The sequence below is a fragment of the Cyprinus carpio genome, chromosome B4, assembly GCF_018340385.1.
Source record: "Cyprinus carpio isolate SPL01 chromosome B4, ASM1834038v1, whole genome shotgun sequence".
NCBI classification, from domain to species: domain Eukaryota; kingdom Metazoa; phylum Chordata; class Actinopteri; order Cypriniformes; family Cyprinidae; genus Cyprinus; species Cyprinus carpio.
This window is the reverse complement of record NC_056600.1, coordinates 19,159,932-19,173,029: the sequence shown is the minus strand read 5'-3', so window position 1 is coordinate 19,173,029 and position 13,098 is coordinate 19,159,932. Positions and strand designations below refer to the sequence as shown.

Below are 13,098 nucleotides of genomic sequence, written 5' to 3'. Positions count from 1 at the left end.
ATGCATGCCAGGGACCCATGCAGCTCAATAACCTCTGCATTGATTTAACGCATCGCTAAGCGTGACTTGCATTGCCACACATGCACAAAAAGCTCTACACAACCTTTACTATAATCATATTCTTAATGAGAATTTTGTCCAATAATCGAGGTGAAGTATCTAAAAATCCTTGAAATTATGAATTTACTAAGTAAAACAGCATAGTATGAGCATTTGAAAAATATCCCCATACATACAGTACATAAATTCACTGCAAAAATCACTAGTGGCAACGTCTCACAGTGATTACATGGGAAGACTGTCAATTAATAACAATTTATTTTTGCGTGGTTTCTTGCACAATACTATCTTCTGACATTATATCACTTTTACCATGATATGTAAAGTAATACAGTTTGACATTTTCATCACATAATCAGCTCCATATGTAATGGTTTTCTGGCATAGTAAACTTGCTCAGTAGCTCACCTGATACAGTACTGTGCTTGCGATGTGGATCAATCGAGTAAAAGTCAAATACTTGTAGAAGCAAGCTAAAATGGCGTGGTTGCTTCAGCAAATGCACTTTTTTCTATGTTTGCTCTTGTTAACACTGTCAGCAGGTTTAGGGGAAGGTTTAGTGAAATTAGTACGTTATTTTAGATATAAAGCATTACATATTTAGTGCTACTTAGGGTGTGTTCACACTTGCAGTTCGGTTCGTTTGGTTCATTTTGTCTGGACCAAAAAGGAAAATGATACATTTGGTCCTGGTCCACTTAGCGTTCACACTGGCATTTTTGACAGCGAACCAAAAAAACCCAACCTAAAGGCATAGTGATACATTCACAACCTGATTGGTCGGCTTGAATGAGGTATATATTGTGACGGAACTCACCGAATACCCCAAACAAAAGGTGTGTTAGATTTAAAGACGAACACACCTAATATCGTCTGCTGGACTAAATGCGCTCATTCTTGCATGTACAGTACATATAATTTCATTTTCACCACCTGGAAACTCTCAAAGAGCTCATAAAAGGCACTTTACCTCATCGTTGCTCCACATTTGCCCTCTGTTCATTTAGTTTTGGTTACACCGCGTCGTCAAATCATGTCGCATAGTGGTGCATCTTGTCATTACTTCCTGTTTTTGGTTCGTTTAGAAGTATTTGGTCCGTGTTGTGTTCATATATCATTCGAACTGCACCAAAGTTCGTTTGGTAGCGGACTGAGACCTATTAGCGGTCTCGGTCTGCTTGTTTGGTGCGCACCAGGGTTCGGATGGCAGTGTTCACACTTACTCAAACGAACCACACTAACAGAGCAACCGAACCAAACATGACAAGTGTGAACGCACCTTTATTGGACATTTTATTTCTGAACTGCAGTGATACGCACAAAAACCAACATAATAAAACTTTGCTAGATTCATGTTTATCTATTTTGGATAAATTAGTTTAATTTAAAATATATTCTCTGAAAACAATTCTTAATCTCTCATACAGCTTTACTTCTCAAGTAAATTAATCTTGTTTTCATTCAATTCAGAGATCAGTGTTTAGCTCTTTGTTCTCATTGACGTGAACAAAACACAAAGTGTTTAAAGTGTGACTTTATTGTGCATATATCACAATTATAGCAAATAAAGACACAAAAGGAACATTCACAATGGCTGTTCGTGCATGACAAGACATAAGCAAACTGAACAGGTAGTGCACCATGTTTGATAGTACTGTATGTTCACAAAGTTTCCTCCTAATGTATGTAAAGGAGTGTGTTAACTTTGTAATCCTACTGTGTCACCACCATGAGCCACTTAGGTTCATTGTGGGGTGTAATTAGCTTCTATTGATTTGAGGGCACACACAACGAGTGATGAAAACCAACTCTGACAACTCCAATTCTGTGCCTGTCGCTTAACGATTGCAGGCAATGACAAACCTAATGTAAGTAACCTCTGATTTACTGTTGACATTGTGGCTGCATTAAAACAGCGATTTGGATTTTAGTCTTTTCATTCCCAAGACAAGTGCAAATTAACTGTACGTCATCCAAAACACCCACTGCTACTTGCATATTTGCTTTGTCAAGTTGTCTACTGGTCTACTGGTTTCTCCAGTCATGCTTCTCTTGGCATGCAGTGTTGATAAAGATAAAGAAACTACTAAAATGCGCCCTTGAAGTAACTCAGCAACTTGGCTAGCTCCATGTTTATGAATATTCAGTTAAAAATACATCGATCCAACACTCTTGATAGCTTTTCCCTGTTTTCACACAATTCATCATGCTTCCACTCTAAACAGCAGCAGCCTCTTTAACCTGTAAAGATTTTATGTTCATATGTAGTCAGTTTGATGTTAAATTATAATGTTTGGCAAGAGCAAACATTAAAGTGCTTCAATAAAGGCAATTAAAAAGTTGCCATTATGTGGTATAATATTATAACACACAAAAAGGGAGGATTTTTTTATAACAAATATATGCATTTCTATTTACATATGCATTTATATTTACTTATAGAAAAAAAAAATACTGTGTTAAAATCTCACCAGAAGATTTTAATTTTACTCATACAGCTCTTTTACAGTTCAAAACATATAAAGTAAAAAACAGTTGTTTTTTAATCCATTGACTAAATGTTTTTACTGTTTAAATACTGAATAAAATGAAAGAGGCCTGTGGGTGAAGCATGCTTTAGGTGAAATATGCATGGCATTGTCATGGCAACGGTTCGTGGCCACGTCAGATTACGTCAGTGTTTCATCAGCCATTTCACACTGCTCAGATATTCCACGACCCAACAGACGCTGATTAAGCATGTTCAGTCAGGTGAAAACAAACTCTAACCAACACCAACAGATGCCGACTGGGGTAACACACTGATCCAACAAACTCCAACAGACTACTTTGTTGGCGTTTGTTGGCGTTTGTGTAGTGTAAATTGGCCTTAAGAAGTGCTTGTAAGGTTCGGACCTGATATATTGCCTATCAGTTCTGGCTTTATCACGCAACAGAATCCTCAAGAATCCAACAGAAAAGCTTGTTAGGTGTCTTACATAACTATGTTCATCTTGGCAACAGAGCAGTTAAGTTAAGTTTGATCATTAATGCATCAAACATTTATTCATTTCAAATATATATATATATATATATATATATATATATATATATATATATATATATATATATATATATATTACAAAACAATTATAAATGTATCAGTCATAAATTATGGGACTTGACTGATAAAGTCATGCCTTTGGTGTTTGGTGTTTTTGGGAGACGTCATGCCGTCTGTATTTTAGGCACTATGCCTGCTTCATTTTTAAATCCTAACAAGCTCTTTCAATGCTAGAACGGAGCACTCTTCTAAGGGCATATCCCATGGCAACCAAACTGGCACAAGAATCGTTGCACACAAATTCACACACTGACACACAATTAATACACACATGCACAAAATACCAGAACACGGCAATTGACTCTCGTTTGGTAGCCTCAGGGTCTCAGTGTGGTAAAGCGGTAATCCTGTCAAACAACAGGTCGAAGTTTATTATCTGCTGCTCAATACCAGCCACAGGAACACCAGGGCATAGAGGGCCCCTCCAGATACATGGAACGAGAGAGAGAAAAAGAGAAACTTTTTTGTCCTAGTTGGGACATCGGGTCAGTTTCTTTTGGTTCTGTTGTGAATGAAGGCACTGGGTAGTTGGCACAGTTCAACAGTTAAAATCTGTTAAGTCACTTGTGGATACGTTTAAGTTCACCTCTACCTGGTGACATCTTGACTCACCTGACTACAGAATAAAGACGTCTCAGAAGTAAGTTTTTTTTTTTTTTTTTTGCTCTCTAAATGTCTGGTAGTTACCATAAAAAATGAATGAGTTGGGAACTCAACTGTCTATTAATTCAAACCTTATGCAATAAGTCTGTATTCAGTTTCCTCTTAAGCTCATAGCCATTTAAAAGCATTTAAAGGATGCAAAGGAAATTCCGGAGATTTTTCAAATACTCTAAGAGCCTAAAGCAAACTTGACTCACACTGAATTGCTTACTTTGAATTGCTGTTTTAATGGTACTGTTTCTAAATGTATAATGGCTGTTCGTTAAACGAAAACAATGAGGCAGCTGAGAGTGGTTTTGTTATGCATTAGCATGCAGGTTGGAGACTTTCAAAGCAGTTAGTCACAAATAAAGTTGATGGATTCATCACATTAGTAGGACATGGATAAGAATTAGTGTCTCCATTAAGTCAGTCTGATAATCGGCACGTCTGTCAGGAAAGTTAATGATTCTCATGAACTGCACTTTGTCTGTAGAAAGCAGGTGGTTTAATTAACTTTAAAGAGGAATTACATGGGCGAGTAGAGCAAGGGCACTTTACACAGATGCTATAGGTAAAATACAAAAACAATAGGTAGTTTTGGTAACACTTATTTTAGTGACCAGTTCGTACTATTAAGTAGTAGCATGCACTAAATGTGACTGCAGTTTTTAGTATATGTATTACAAAGCATAGGTTGCCAGAAATCTATTAATCAATTACAATTAGGCTATCTCATATTCTTAGACATTAACTGTAATTGTGTGATAGCTATTATGTTATAGATGTTTTATAGCTATGTTATAACACCTTATTTCATTAGAAATATTATACTTTTTCTGTACTATAATATACAATACAAGAATATTAGTTCTGACCAATATTTAGCCTGGATTGATTTCACAGTAAAATTCTAAATGCAGTATTTATTTATTTTTATTTTTTAAAGCCCACCTGAAGTATTGTGTTCAGTGGACCTGCACTAGACAGCTGGACAATACAGTACTGGACTGTGGTGGATTTCTATCTGTACTATAGTACTATCTGATTGACGGTTGTTTCTGTGATGGGGAAGACTGGGCAGAGCACGGTGGACCTCAACTCACCCTCAGATGTGAAGCAGGCTGTCCCATTTGAGGACCTGGATCACAACAGTGTTCCTGTAGAAGAGGAGAAGGAGAATAAAGTACCAGATAGAGGATCTTGGAAGGGAAAATTTGACTTTCTACTGTCCTGCGTTGGATACGCCATTGGGCTGGGAAATGTGTGGCGATTCCCTTATCTATGTGGAAAGAATGGAGGAGGTGAGAGAAGACAGACAAAGCCATTACTGTTAGGCTGCTGAGAAGATCCCTGGTGGGATCAATATGCTTTCCATGTTTTTTGTTATGAAGGACATTTTCCTGACAACATTCCTGCAATCAATCAATCAATAAATCAATCAATCAGTTTTTTAAGTAGGTTTATTACAGCAATATGTATGTATGTTATTTGCAGCAATAATTGAGTCTCTAAATCTGATTAATTAGCTGAATTGTCAGTGACTGTTATAAAATATCAGACATGTTGAAGATTAGCAGACAGGGTGTAGATTCATTAAGTGGTAAGTTGTTTCCTCTCAAAAGTAGTCTGCTTAAAGTCAGACTTCCATTAAAAAAAGCACCCATTGTCTCCCCCCAGTGTACCAAAGCATTGCACCCTTTTTTCTAACCTTGGAAACTCCTATTAAAGTGGCTCTGATGAGACTGTTCACATGTTTAATGTGAGCACTCTGAGAATTCGATAAAAGAGTATCAAAAATTGCTTCAACCTTCATGCAGGTGTTTTGCATTTCAAGACTGCATAGAAGTCTGAAATCTAAAAACCTTTGTATTACATTGGTTTTAGGAGCTTTTCTCATCCCATACTTCACTACTCTGGTCTTTGCTGGTATTCCACTGTTTCTGCTGGAGACGGCATTAGGACAATACACGTCAGTGGGGGGGTTGGGAGTATGGAAATTAATACCCATGATGAAAGGTAAGAAATATTCACATACACATTAGCTATTTGGGGACTTCTTAAAGGGGTCATATGACATTGCTAAAAAGAACATTATTAAAAAAAAAGAACATTTATTAAAAAGAACATCATTAAAAAAATGATTTTCTAAATACTGTACATTATGGTTGCTCCTTTATACACCGCCTTTCTGAAACGCATCGATTTTTACAAAGCTAACCATTCTGAAAAGCGAGGTGTGCTCTGATTGGCCACTTAGCCAGTGCATTGGGATTGGCCGAATACCTTTACCTGATGGAAAACCAATAAAACCCATTACAAAATGCATGCATTGGGGACATAATTACTGATTATAATGACTTATAATGTATTTTTGACACGTTGCGTTGCATATCGCACCGCGTAAACATAAAACCATAACTGCATTTGTGATCGGAGAAATGACAAACAACAAGCGCTACTCTACACTGCTCAAAACTCACGTTTGAATCAGCAGTGGCAAATTCTTTTTATTTGTTTTCTTTTTCAGTTATGTGTAGCTGGCACTATTGACCAGCATTGGTGGGCAGTATAATAGCCTTTATGCATGTGTTTTAGATTCATTCTTGTAAGATTTTTGGAAGATGGGGAGACAAATCTGTACTTATTTTGGAAAGTATTGATGATAGTGATATGAGTGCATCAGAAAATCAGGTTGTGGTAATAAAACATGTTGTTAAGGACAAAGGAGGATAGAATTCTAAGCATGATTCATGCTTAAGCAATGAGGGTGATGGCAGTGATGAAGAATAGGTTGTTGTGGAAGTCAGGCATTTGGATACATTATCGTATGCCAGTTTGAAAGATATGATCCATACAACAACCAGAGGTCAGGAAAGATGCCAATGTATATTGTCATTACAATACTGACAGGCAGCGATGCTCCAATGATGACTACACAAGTCAACATCTACTTATGTGTGGGTTGTGTGGGGTACACTGAAAAAAAAAATCTTGTTGACTTTCACATGTGTTAGGAGAATTGATTTGAAATTCCAATATGAAACACAATGTTAAAGTTGTTTTAATGCTTTTGAAACGCTAAGACATGGTTCTCAGGCAGTGAAATTGCATCCGAATTTGTGTCAAGTTTTAGACACTTTCACTTGCGAGTTCTAAATCAAATATAGCAGCACAAGAAAAAAAAATAAAAATAAATGAATGTTCATAAAGATTTTAAATAGTAAGAGCTTTTCACTTCTTTTCAGATAGTGAAAAAGCATTTGATTGTGTGTGAAGTTTCAGCTGTAAATTCACATTTAGTCCTATAGACAGCTAGACAGGTGGAGCTGGGGAGGTGGAGGGTTTCAGATTAACTCTAATAATGTACTGCAAGTCTAGCCTACAAGCAAGCACATTGGTTGCAGAATCAACAGAGGTCAATCAGCTCATGCCTTGTAGTAAATTATGTGATTGCTAGCAGATGCATGTATAGAACCTAAAATACTACTTTTGGCATGTTTAAATACTAAATAAAGATACTGGATAAATTCTGAATAGCATACTTTTTCTGCCATATAAAACGAGTAGTATGCTAGTATGGTATTTTAAATTCAGTAATAACATTTTATAAAACTTTTGATTTATGCGACCAATGTTTTTTTTTTTTTTTATGTACCTGCTATTGTAGGTTGTGTATGTGTGTTTAGATAGTTTTCTGAAAAACATGTTCAGCCTGTTTATACTACAAGAATTTCACAAGAGTTTGGCAAAATGAGACTTTTTTTTATTATTTATGCTGTATCATCCAAAGGTTTCACTCTTAAACACCTCTTGTGTCAGGTGTGGGTCTAGCTGCTGTAGTTTTGTCCTTCTGGCTTAACATCTATTACATCATCATCATCGCCTGGGCTCTCTATTACCTCTTCAGCTCTTTCAAAGCAGTAAGTGTCCTTTTTTTCCAAAAAACATTCAAAGTGCTCCAACATGTTTTATTCAGTATCCAGTTTAAACATTAATCATCATATACAGTTAAGGGACTTCTCATTAGACAAAAAAAAAAGCAGGTCTTTAGAAAATGTGGAGTATTTGCTGCTATTTTGGTTTCCTTAATAATTTGATTAACACAAAGATTTCTTACTTGCAATCATTGGTCAAATATTTTTTTTTCACCCCACCATGTGTGTCTTTATCTAGCCCACTGGATTCAACTACACTTGTCTTAGACTTTCAAAGAATTTCTCAGTGTCTACTCAGAATTGCTTATTCTTTCAAGCTCTCTCTTCCTCCCTGTTTCTCTGCATCTCTCTTGACCCCCTTAAGCTCTCTGTGGCTCTGTCTTTGCTCTAGAGAGTGTTTTAAAGGCTCCACAGAAATAATAACTGCCTCTGTTTTGTGGAAATCGTACTGCAGTTTCTGCCATGGGAATAAGAGTGCATCTTTAAAGCAGTGCAGAGGGAATTGGAAACAAAACAAGCCTTTGTTTTATGAATGCACTGTGCTATTATTTTTTAATGCTTTTCATCCATGTATTAAACCTCTAATATATATATATATATATATATATATATATATATATATATATATATAAAAAAAAAATCTTTGTCTGCTCTTCTACTATGTAAATGTATTTTTGTTTAGTAACCACAAAAGCATGTGACGCTACTACTCAAAACATGATGAAACTGCATAGCAGCCACATAGTAGCCAACCAACTAAAAAAAACACTCAGAATATCTATTAACTATTAGCATCCTAACAGACACCTTAGCAACTGCATAGCAACATAATGTAAGCCACTCAGATTACTTCTGTTGTCTTTGAAATATTGTAAATGTATACTGTCAAATTTACTAACCTGCATTTATGGTAAATTAAAATTTACTGTAAGGTTATGTCAACTGAAACTTGTTTGGCATTTGCACAAAGGTTCATTTGCAATTTAGTAAATTTAAAAAGTATTAGCTTTAAATATTATAAATATCGAATACATGACAGTTAACATGAATTATAGATTTAGTATGTTAGTCAACACATTAAAATAAGTGTTCTTTTTAAAGCATGACAAAATATCATTAAAACATAATTTTAAAGTAAAAAATTAGACATTACACAGTGCACTTTTAATAATATATAAGCAAGTTATGAAGCATATTCATAAATTTTTCACTAAAACCTTGTTAACTAAATTAAAATGTGTTGTTGAAAAGTTGTTCCAAACCTGTATGAATGTCTTTCTTCTGTTGAACAGAAAATAATATTTTTTTGAAGGATGTGTGTATCTAAACAGTTGATGGTTCTTATTGATTTCCATAGTATTTTTCCGGTGAGTACCATCAACTGTTTGGTTTTATTTTAATAATATTGTAATATTTGCAGTACAGTATTTTTTTTTTTTTTAAGCTTTGAAGTACACTACAAGTGTTTTCAATATGATTAACTGCACCTTTTTTACTATTAAGTGCACTTTCTCTGTCTTTAGGAGTTACCATGGCAAACATGTGATAACCCTTGGAACACTGATCGCTGCTTTTCCAACTACAGTCTGCTGGACACCACCAACCTGACCAGTGCTGTCACTGAGTTCTGGGAGTGAGTCAAGAGAATAGGGATAAGAATATTTTAGTAAAATATTTAATGAAGTTGTAAGCTAAAATCCAGTTGCACTGATCAAGTAGTTATTTTCCTGTCTGAGCTGGTAAAAGCATTTGCAGACAGTATAAAGTATACAAACTATTTCAACATAAGCACAAGTTACATTACAGTCTAACTAAATAATTGTTTACTTTATAGGAGGAACATGCATCAGTTAACAAACGGTTTGGAGGAACCAGGGGAATTGCGCTGGCCGTTGGTTGGAACGCTAGCGTTGTCTTGGATTCTTGTCTATTTCTCAATCTGGAAAGGAGTGGAGTGGACAGGGAAGGTGTGACTGCTCATTTTCTTTCTATTCCTCATACAACCCCCCTTAGAAATGTTTCTAAAAACTGCCAAACCTTTACCGTATACTTGTCTTCTCATTTAAGCAAACACTTACTTTTGGATTCTTTTGGTTCTTCCATTTCCAGACAATTTCAGACGAAAAATATATTGCTCAGAGGTTTCTTTAACATTGCTCAGTAGACGTCTTTGAGTTTTAAAGGATGTTTTATGTAACTTTGTTGTTTCATTCTTAAAAAAATAAATAAAATAAAAATAAATGTCAACTTTGGGCTGTGCACAGCTTTGGGATCTTTTCAGAAACATTAGTTGATGTGAGATAACTGGTGTGTTTCTGCCATTACTTTCTAGATATATGAGATGTCTATATTTTGCATATTATGCATTATTTTTCTAACTTCATTTGGTAACATAAGTGGTGCAGAAATTTCACAGATTAAGCACTATGATGAGTTGCCAATGGCCATGTCTTGACATTAAATTGTAAGCAATTTTAATTATTTATTTATTATTATTTTTTTCCCACAGCGAATAAGGAAAATTGCTTTCTTTATCTGCCCTTTCTCTGAGGATAATTGAATTTTAATGTGATCCTTGCACTGGGCAAGAAGAAATACATTTTCTGGCAGTCTATAACCTTGATGGACATCGCTAATTAAGGGCAATCATTATCCTACACAGAAAAACCATGTTCCTACCAATCATCGAACAGAAGCCAGTGAAAGCATTACACTAACAAGTTAATAATGTTTTCCTCTACACCTACTTTAAAATGATTTACTCAATAACTCTCTCTTTCTTTTAATTTATCTCTTGTCCTCATTAGGTGGTCTATTTCTCCGCCACGTATCCTTACTTCATGCTCTTTATTCTGTTTTTCCGTGGAGTCACTCTCCCTGGAGCGATAGATGGCGTCCTCTTCTATATCACCCCAGACTTCAACAAGCTTTTGAAATCTGAGGTAAAATAATGAATACTGAAATGCGTTTGATATTTTAAATGACATTTGTTTTATTAAATGATAAAATCTCAAATATGAGATCTTAAAGGGATACTCAACCCCAAAAAGAAAAATTTTCATTAATCACTTACCCCCATGTCGTTCCAAACCCGTAAAAGCTTCGTTCATCTTCGTTCATCTTCGGAACACAGTTTAAGATATTTTGGATGAAAACCAGGAGGCTTGTGACTGTCCCATAGACTGCCAAGTAAATTACATGCTCAGAGTCCAGAAAAGTATGAAAGACATCGTCAGAATAGTCCATCTGCCATCAGTGGTTCAATCTGAATAGAATCTGTTCAATGCGTTCAGCAGATGTTCTCCAAAATGGGGCTACGGTGATGTGGAGGGACACAGAGGAGACAAATTGTTGAATAAAGTCATTATTTTTGTTTTCTTTGTGTACAAAAAGTATTCTTGTCGCTTCATAAAATTCAGATTGCTCATCAGAGATATCAGAGATAACTCATAGACACTTATAGAACACTAATTCATAGATATACAAACTTTTCATAGTAAAGACACTGTATTGTGTAAAACTGATATTCTAATGTTAATAAAATAATCACATTTATGAATTTATACACTTGTAAAAGGCATAAATTACCCTGTTCTCTAAATTGTCAAGCTACACATTTAAAGTAGAAATCTGTTGGTTTTCTAAAGGATTTGAAACGGATTTTGTAATTAACAATAATGGCATCATGCATTGACATTTCTTGTTACTATCAATATTTCTTATCATACGTTTCTTCTCAGGTGTGGTTGGATGCTGCCACGCAAATCTTCTTCTCTTATGGTCTTGGTTTAGGTTCTCTTATTGCTCTGGGCAGCTACAACTCTTACAACAATAACGTCTACAGGTAAGAGCTACTAGTTTCTGTCCAAATGCACAGAAATTTTGTATTGACGATGTTTACATGTCATACAGTCTAATGTGCAAACTGTCTTTAACACAGTGCCTTTTCTATGAAATTCTGTTAAGTTTACTACTGTTTCCCTGTGCTTCAGTTTATCTGATTCTTGTTCCTTCTATAGAGATTCTGTCATTGTGTGCTGTATAAACTCCTGCACCAGTATGTTTGCTGGGATAGTCATATTTTCCATTGTGGGCTTTATGTCGTACATCACAAAGAGACCCATTGAAGAACTGGCTGCCTCAGGTCATTGTGTTTCTTAGACATTATCAAATTTCATTATTGCAAACGTTTTAACATACTTTAACTTATTATGGAAATAATACACTTTTTGTTTCTGTAATGCTTTAACTGAATGCAATGTCACTTAAATGCATATTAAATACAATTACATTACAAAGATTATAGTTTAAATTACTATTACATTATATTACTATTAGCCAAACTGTAGAGTGCCTTTTTGACTAACATATAGCTATAGTACATATAGCTACTTCTGTTGTCTTTAAAAGATGGTTAGAGTTTACTGCTGAATGTATGTCATGCATTTAAATATTGTAATGATGAAGTAGCAATTTTGTACATTTTAAATGTTATATTGAATAAAACTATATGTAAAATACTTTATATATGCTTTAGTAGCTTTAGTACTTAAGTCTATTTCAGTAAAATGTACTTTAATTAAAGTATTTTATAAGTAATATTACTGTCTAGAGATATGTTGAAAGGATTCATCTTGACACTTATGTTTAATGATTTAAATATCAGGTCCTGGTTTGGCATTTCTGGCTTATCCACAAGCTGTCACACAGCTTCCCATGTCTTCTCTCTGGGCTATTCTCTTCTTCTCAATGCTCATGATGCTGGGATTGGACAGTCAGGTATTACACATTGTTGAGAGAAAAAAAATTATTCATATTATTTTTCAATCTATATGAAGAGTCTAAATTATTGTTTGTAATAGTTGACATGTTGCCTCAGAGACTATGGAGTTATTGATAGAGCTTGTATTGAACCCACAATACTCCTCTAATGGTGCAGCATTGCACCATTACTCTTCTATAGATTTCAGAGCTTAATGATTTTTTAATGATTAAAACTAAACAAGTTATAAATTATTCATGTGGTGTTACTTTAGTTTTGTTGTGTTAGGTAGGTGAAAAGTAAAGCCAAAGAAGATCACAAGAGAATTTAGCACATTAAAATGAGTCTCTTAAAAAAAAAAAAGACCATGAAACCATTTTAGCTAACATGTTAGAGAACATGTGAAAACATAAAAACTATAATCAATTATTTGTCATGTTATTAAAAATAAGTAACTCTGTGAATATAATAAAGTACTGTACTCCAGTTGTAACACCATATGTTTTGATCTTTTTTTGTTTGCTATACCCTAGTTCTAAAGTAATGTGATTTTACTTTAACGCTTTTTATTTTATATTTTTACACTTGTCTGT

The 13,098-nt window shown here is 34.8% G+C and overlaps 1 protein-coding gene across 1 annotated transcript in view; it reads left to right on the top strand.

Annotated features, from left to right (window-relative positions):
- Nucleotides 1-13,098, top strand: part of LOC109091842 (sodium- and chloride-dependent GABA transporter 1-like) — a 33,925-nt gene that overhangs the window by 16,551 nt on the left and 4,276 nt on the right. Inside the window, exons 14-22 of the mRNA XM_042722645.1 lie at nt 4,863-5,109; nt 5,693-5,824; nt 7,628-7,728; nt 9,267-9,376; nt 9,578-9,710; nt 10,551-10,685; nt 11,484-11,587; nt 11,763-11,887; nt 12,410-12,522. Of these exons, the coding sequence (XP_042578579.1) occupies nt 4,863-5,109; nt 5,693-5,824; nt 7,628-7,728; nt 9,267-9,376; nt 9,578-9,710; nt 10,551-10,685; nt 11,484-11,587; nt 11,763-11,887; nt 12,410-12,522 (1,200 nt within the window). The remainder of the gene's footprint in view (nt 1-4,862; nt 5,110-5,692; nt 5,825-7,627; nt 7,729-9,266; nt 9,377-9,577; nt 9,711-10,550; nt 10,686-11,483; nt 11,588-11,762; nt 11,888-12,409; nt 12,523-13,098) is intronic.